The sequence below is a fragment of the Histoplasma capsulatum genome, assembly GCF_000150115.1.
Source record: "Histoplasma capsulatum G186AR genomic scaffold supercont2.3, whole genome shotgun sequence".
NCBI classification, from domain to species: domain Eukaryota; kingdom Fungi; phylum Ascomycota; class Eurotiomycetes; order Onygenales; family Ajellomycetaceae; genus Histoplasma; species Histoplasma capsulatum.
In genome coordinates this window covers 2,088,915-2,095,908 of record NW_025544803.1, presented here as the reverse complement: position 1 = coordinate 2,095,908, position 6,994 = coordinate 2,088,915, and the positions used below count along the sequence as shown (strand labels likewise).

Sequence of the window (6,994 nt, the reverse complement as noted above, 5' to 3'; positions counted from 1 at the left end):
CAGGAGTTGGATGGTAGTCTGCCGCCTTATTGAGCTTGCATGTAAGGAGCCCCCCCCCCACCCCTTTTTTTTTTTTTTTTTTTCTTTTTTTCCTTTTTTTTCTTTTTTCGTTTTCCTCCTCTAGCATGCCCTCCCCAAGCTATTTTTTCCCTGCCATGTTGCAACGAAGTCATGTCACGTTCAAAGCGCGGGGCTTTTCATTTTCCCCGCATAACTGGCGGGTGATGAAGGCACGGGCTTTTTGTACAGGATGCCTTTCGCATTTCGTTGGGCACTTTCTGATCCCGTCTAATTACCTACTTCTGCTTTCCTTTGGCGCTTATAAAAAGAAAAGCTTACTTCCCAGCAACGAGGTCAAGTCAAGTATATGTATGGTAATCGAGTAGGTAGATTTCAATTAGATGTCTAATTTGCCAACGCAAATGATAGTTACGATTTTGGTTTCCACGGAAGCATACCTATAGCAGATTTTTGTTCATGGTCTGTGTTATTACTGGATTATTGTGCGAAAGTTGGCCAGGATCGCCCGGCGAAGGGAGTGGAAGTGGGTTCGGGCGCGGTGGATGCGGTAGTGTGGCATGGCAGTATTTCGCAGAATTTATAGAAAATCCTGGTATCCAAGGATAGTTATAGATATGTCTGTAAACTTCTTTGAATGCTTGACATTGTTTCCTAGAGATAATTTATATTGAAATCACTGAATAGGTAATTTCGAAAAGTGACAATGGTAAGCGACGTTACTTCATAAATTCGTGACCGTGTTCCCTGGAATGATTTCCAGAATATGCAAATTGACCAACCGATTACCACAAAGTCTTCCGACAACGAGTGACGATCGAATCATCCATCCATCCATCCATCCATCCATATATATATACAAATCAGCATGTCCTCATGGACGCGGCAATCCGGAAAAAAAAAACATTAAAGAAAAAAATAAAGCACAGTTTCACTAAGATCATCCGTTATAATCCTATGTCCGATACCTGAAACCTCTGGCATGGAAATCTGTGAGTTCTTCCTCTTCCTCCTCCCCCGAAGTTGGGTTAATCTTATTCGCCATGCCGCTTTCATTTTCCACCGCTGGCACACGCTCCTTCTCATCGCGCTTCCGATTAAGACAATTTAGGTAAAACCTGAGCGCGAGTGCGCTTACCACTACTAGCGAGTAGCAAACGAGAATAGCGCGGAAGGCCGTTGGGTAATGGGGAGCCTCTGCTGATATGAAGAATTGGGGACCCGCACTGGAGGAATTTTGCTTAGCTAGTGAAAAGAGAATTGGGAAAGGGAAAAGGGGGGGAACACCAATGGACCGAAGCTGGGGGGATGTCCAATGGTAGTTGCTAAGTTCGCTTCTCTTGTCTGGGCTTATAACAAACACGGAGGAGGCGCAAGACTCACATATTTCCAGCACAATAGGCTACGAATAAAATAGCTGTCATGGTCATTTTCTTCGTTGAGCCCTTGTAGTTGACTGCTACCAGCGACATGGCGAGAGGTAGTGCTGCTGGCCCTGGTGACATGAGATAGTATCCAAATAATTTGACGCCCTTGCTGACGTTTGAGTAGATAATCGCACTCCCCGCGACTGGGAATGCAACGATTCCACAGATAAGATACGTCGCCACATTGGGGTATTTGCTACAGAACCAGCCGCTGTATCCAGCAGGATTAGACAGCGATTTGCAAGGAAGGTTGGACAAGTGAGGATAGGACAACAGGGAGACGGCTCAGCTTACGTTATGAGAACTGTGGAAATGCACAGGACAGATGCTGGGGTGATAATTAGAGTGGTTTCCAGGGGCGAAAAGCCAAAGCCCTTGAGGACCAGGTTGCCAAAGTTTTGGGTTCCACCGTTGGGTATCTGTCACGCCAAAGATTAATATTTCTCGATTTTTTCTTTGAGAAGGATGGCCATGCGGGTTTCTGAAGTTCACATACTTGGGTCAAGACCGAAATACTAAGAAATAGGAAGGTTTTAGGATCCATGAGGCATTCGATCACTTGTTCCCGTTTCCACTCGTGTCGGATCTTTCCCGTGCCGGCAAACTCCACACGATGCTCCGCATAGATCTTTTCTCTTTCATTCAGGAAATCGCATGTAGCGATTGTGTCTGGGAGGAGGAAAAGCAAGAAAAACCCCCAAAGGAAGGTAGCCACGCCGAGAACCTGGAAAGTAACGCAGTCAATGACAGGTAAGGAGTTGAATCCATCGACTTGCTGTACAGTTCAGTATGTGGGGCAGGGAACGTACAATGAATAACCACTGCCACGCTGCAAGAGGCCTCTTTATATGACCGATGCCAAAAGCCACGAAGTTTGATAGCAGTCCACCGAGGGAGTTCCCCGCAAACCATACTCCACAGCGCGCAGGAATCTCCTCACGCGTCCACCACATCGACGTGACAAAGACGAATGCCGGCGAAATTGTTGCCTCTGCAACCCCCAGTAGGAAACGGACACCCATTAATCCGCCGAAGTTTGAGCAAGCCGCGGTCAACGCGACAACGGCGCCCCAGAAAAACGTATTCGCAGATACATACTTGCCCACAGGTAACTGTTGGATCAGGATAGATGTGGGAAAAGTCCAGAACAGGTATCCGAAGTAAAACACGCTGGAAATCCAGCTGTACTGGGACCCGACAAGATGCTATTCCGTCAGTTAGAAGAGAGTGAACCAACGTTCAGGGGTAGATAGCGCGGGGTCTATGGCGATGCTCACAGTGTCTTCCCGAAGCCCAAAAACCGATGCGCTAGATAGAATGACCTTGTCCATAAAGTTGAAATTGTACGTCACAAATAGCAGTGGGAGAATGCGCCGGTCGATTTTGCGAACCACATCCTCCGCGAGCTGCATTTCGGAAACGTGTCTACCACCACCCCGCACTGCCCCTCGTTCTAGGAGTGAGGAGCTATCCTTTGCCCATGCCGTAGGAACTGAATCGGCTCTGGCACTGGCCATGTTTTGCTGAGAAGTGGTTTCAAGAGGAGCTCAGAACCTCATTTCGTGGAAGGTGTATCTTGACAGGAAGTAACAGCATTTCGTGTGGGAAAAAGCAGAGCAGGAAGAAAGTTGCGCGCAGGACAGCCTTAAAAAAGCACCTAGAACAAAGAATACAACAAACAAACACCGTTACACCTGAGATGTGCGTGGTATTTAGGGAAAACAAGGTCGAGCGTCTCTGCTGCAGGTATCCACGGTTGTGAAAGGAGCGTCCCTTGCAAGCGCGGATTTATGTCAAGACTAAAGCCGGTGGATCGCGGGTGCGGTCCGACGGTGGTGTTGGAGCAGCAGGCTCAGGTTGGTTGGGCGTCGTGTCTCATGTCTGATGGCGGGATATTGGGTGTCACAAACCGTGCAGATCGTCTGCATTGTGGAGGCCAAATCTGCAGGCCTGGGTGCGGTTGAAAAGATCCCGTCCGCCAGCCATCGGGGACTTTGTGAATCCGAACCAGGGGGTGTTGGAGACAAAATCAGGATCGCGGGGCGGGGTGCCACTTGCAATAGTCAAATGATGTTTACAGCTTTATATAGCGAGGAATCTGCTGCTAGCTACTGCATGGCTCTGGTTAAGTTGTATGTCTGGATTACATACGAAATATGAGCTATTCTGATGCAGTGATACTCTTCACCCTTTGTTGGAAGCTCAAATGGCAAACGTGATGGTTGTCGAGCTTACTAGTCCAAGCGCTAACATGCTGATGGGCGTCTATGGCGTATTTAGTCAAATATTGATGGTTATGCTTCAAGCGCCACTGTCACAGGAGGTGCCGAATGAGAGGAGATCAGATTCGCCAACATAGGAGATTTCCTGGAATCGATATAAAAATATCTAGTTGGGGGCTGAAACTGGCCAACACAAACAAAATGATGTTTAAAACCTCTCACAAAGCCCTTGCTATACTCCAGCGGCATGCCAGTATATGCTTGTCTGTATCTCTTTCTAATTTTGAGAAAGAGAAAATAATGAACCCAAATGATGTCAGGAAAGAGAATGGAAATTAAAATTGACAGCGGCCCTCTGGGTTAAGAATATGTACAAAAAAAACGTAGGAGGGCCTTGTTTTTGGATCGTTTTGATCATTCGCCTCTCTATGCTCTATTTTTATAACGATCCGAGGTAAGCCAGCGAAGGAAAAAATTAAAATCCGGAACACCTGTCAAATTAGTATAAAAATCATGAGCGACCGCGTAATATCATTAAAAGGCGTGGCAAGGAGAGAGCAACAATGGAAGTGGAAGCGATATGGGAAAACAAGCCACCGATGTTCTGTTATATAGAGGGATGGGGATGTATAAATATACGACAGGAGAGGAGGGGGCTGGTGGCGAGGCAGAATACCCAAACGACTCTCCGCGCGTCAAAAATCCGCTGGAGTTCTTTTTAACTTTTGTAAGCAAGCCAAAATAAAATATAAACTAAAAATGGAAAGATGATAATGACATGGGTAAAAACCACCAAGCCTCATAACAAAGTCTCTTCATCATCGGATTTATAGTGATCGGCGCTGTCATGATCGACGAACCCAGCAGCCTCGAGTTTATTGGCTTTGATCCCGAAACTTAGCAGGAAACCGAGGAACGCAACACCACCGAAAACACCAAAGGCCATTGCCTCGCCTTTGGGTTCGATTCGTGTTGCGAGGGTGAAGAGACTACCTGATAGAAATGGGCCTACGGCCCGTCCTAAGGCAGATAGAGTCTGGGCAAGCCCATTTAGAGAGCCTAAGGCATGAGTGTTCGTGACAGAGTTGGTGATCTGTAAAGGGCAGAGGAGTGTAAGTGTTAGTACGAAAAAAAAAAACCCCAATGGTGGGATCTATTTGATCAAAGGAAAAAGAGGTTCGCAATAGTTTACCAAGAGAAGAGCGCTGGTCAGGCCACCAACGGCGGCTACTGTTTTCACCAGCAGAACCACACATAATTCAATCGCGAGAAGGATTGTGCTCTTGGAGATTCCCCCCCCTGTCGCAGTATCGTCCTTGTACCCGACAAATGGCATCAAGATAAATGAAATAACGAATCCGAGCAGGCTGGCTCGATATGACCATTTGTTGCCCATCTTGTCTCGAAGTCTCCCAAATATACAAATCTGGAACGCAATCGACACAATGCTTGCAAAGGCGAGTGAGAGTCCGATTTCGCCAGGGCTGAGTTCGCGACCCGTCGGCAGTGCTGCTTGACCGAAGATGGGATAAAGAGAGTTGAACGCGACATTAGTTAATGCGAATATCAAATAGGTAATGAGTAAGAGGACCGTGTCTCTATTGAAGATTTCATCCCGTTCGAGCCCGCTGGAGTTATTTGGTAGATGGAATAGCCCAGTGTTTGGTGTCGCGGAAGAGGAATCGATATCGGCATCGGTTTCCTCGCCTGACACCGAGGAATAGCTCTGTTGTTCTGCGCTCGGGCTGTGGTGTTGGTGATTGGGACGGGGTGTTTGTAGGTATGTCGGTCTTGAAGAGCTGGTAAATTGCCAAAGCCATGTGAACAACTCGCGCATTTTCTTCTCTAGTTTAGGAAGCGTGGTCGAGTTTTCAAGACTTTCCTGCAAGAATAGAGATGCTAAGGTGAAGTCTAGCGTTAGGATGACAGCTGAGACGATGTTGGGGGTCAAATAAGGATAGTTTTCGTTCATTTGGCTAGACTTCGAAACAAGGAGGCCACCAATTATTGGACCAGTAACCCCTCCAATCCCATAAATCACTGGTAAGTATGTAAAAGCGCGAGATTGGTTAGAGCGATCAGTAATCTCGCCCAAACAAGTAGAGACGACACCCTGGTTTCCATTGACTATTCCCAACAGCGCCTGAACAACGATGGCCTGCCAAAGCGTCTTGCAAAACCCAAAGGCTAGAAAGCAGCCGGCGCTAAGAATCGTCCCCAAGAGAATCACCGGTTTTCTACCAATGCGATCCGATACCCAGCCCCAGAAGAAGTTCGTTGCAAACTGCGCCAGCGCAAATGCAGATGCGATTACACCCACATACATCCCTACCTGGCCATGGCTCACATTCGGAAACGAAGCTGTCATGTGTGGGATATAGGGGCTTATGGAGTTGAAAGCGGTCTGTTCGCAGAGTGCAATGACCGCGAGGATAGCCATTTGTTCGGTAGGAAGAGGAGATTCAGTGACGGAAGATTCTGCTTCGCCATTGGAACTCGATAAAGTTGACTCGCTTGATAAGGGCCGCCCTCGGGATTTGGGCGGAGGAGTCGAGAAGGTGTGGTATGTTTGTGCTGACATGCGTCGGCGGCGCGTTGGATTCGGAGTCGAGGGCATGGTGTCTTGAGGTCAGCGTCGTCGAGATGACAAAGAAATGGCAAGGCGGTATAGGGCTACTTCTTTTCCCTCGGTCTCCACTTAATGGCCTTCTTGTCCCTTTGGCCTTCCGGCAAGGGCCAACCGTCTCGGAACCAACGTTGCAATGTTTTTCGGCGCCCTGATCAGCTATTCGGTATTGCGTGGGGTTGGTGCTGATCGTTGTAAGTCTTGATCTGGAGGCATTCCGACTTGGGCCTGATCTACAGGGTCATGACCTAGCGCAAGACGGCAGACCGGTTACGGCTTCACCAGCGCAGGGAAAGGAAGAAACGAGCATGTGTTGGATGGTGGTGGTCGTTGTCCAGGTTTTTGAATGTTCGGATAAAGAATTCTGGATGCGCTAAAATGCTTAGTGATGACTTATCTGATAAGATGTCAGACCCCACACAGGGAAGAAATTCGAGGCGAATTCCTCCAGAGTGCGGAAATGCTGGAGAATTCCATGCTGAAAGCGTGCCTTTGAGTTTGCTACACAAGACTTGATGTCGCTGTTGTTGAAATCTCGGGATGAGATAATATATTATTGAGAGCCTTTTCACTGCCCAGCAGAGGGGAGTGCATTAGTTAGTTTGAAAGATTAAATAACTATGAAACTTATGAATCGTTAACTACTAACTAATAGTCAACGAGTTTGATATGAGAAATGATGTGCACACTGAAAACAGCCT

The 6,994-nt window shown here is 47.5% G+C and overlaps 3 protein-coding genes across 3 annotated transcripts; 1 reads left to right on the top strand and 2 right to left on the bottom strand.

Moving 5' to 3' along the window:
• Positions 1-926: 926 nt before the first annotated feature.
• HCBG_02854 (allantoate permease) lies at positions 927-2,962 on the bottom strand (the record flags this gene model as incomplete). The annotated part of the gene is made up of 6 exons (XM_045429903.1): positions 927-1,244; positions 1,402-1,641; positions 1,740-1,864; positions 1,942-2,220; positions 2,255-2,650; positions 2,723-2,962. 6 exons carry the CDS (start codon positions 2,960-2,962, stop codon positions 974-976), a joined length of 1,551 nt encoding a protein of 516 aa, XP_045289798.1.
• A 273-nt stretch (positions 2,963-3,235) lies between these two features.
• HCBG_02853 (uncharacterized protein) lies at positions 3,236-3,804 on the top strand (the record flags this gene model as incomplete). Its single annotated transcript, XM_045429902.1, has 3 exons — positions 3,236-3,399; positions 3,536-3,577; positions 3,726-3,804. 3 exons carry the CDS (start codon positions 3,236-3,238, stop codon positions 3,802-3,804), a joined length of 285 nt encoding a protein of 94 aa, XP_045289797.1.
• Positions 3,805-3,984: 180 nt separating this feature from the next.
• HCBG_02852 (uncharacterized protein) lies at positions 3,985-6,610 on the bottom strand (the record flags this gene model as incomplete). Its single annotated transcript, XM_045429901.1, has 2 exons — positions 3,985-4,760; positions 4,860-6,610. 2 exons carry the CDS (start codon positions 6,282-6,284, stop codon positions 4,467-4,469), a joined length of 1,719 nt encoding a protein of 572 aa, XP_045289796.1.
• Positions 6,611-6,994: the final 384 nt, after the last annotated feature.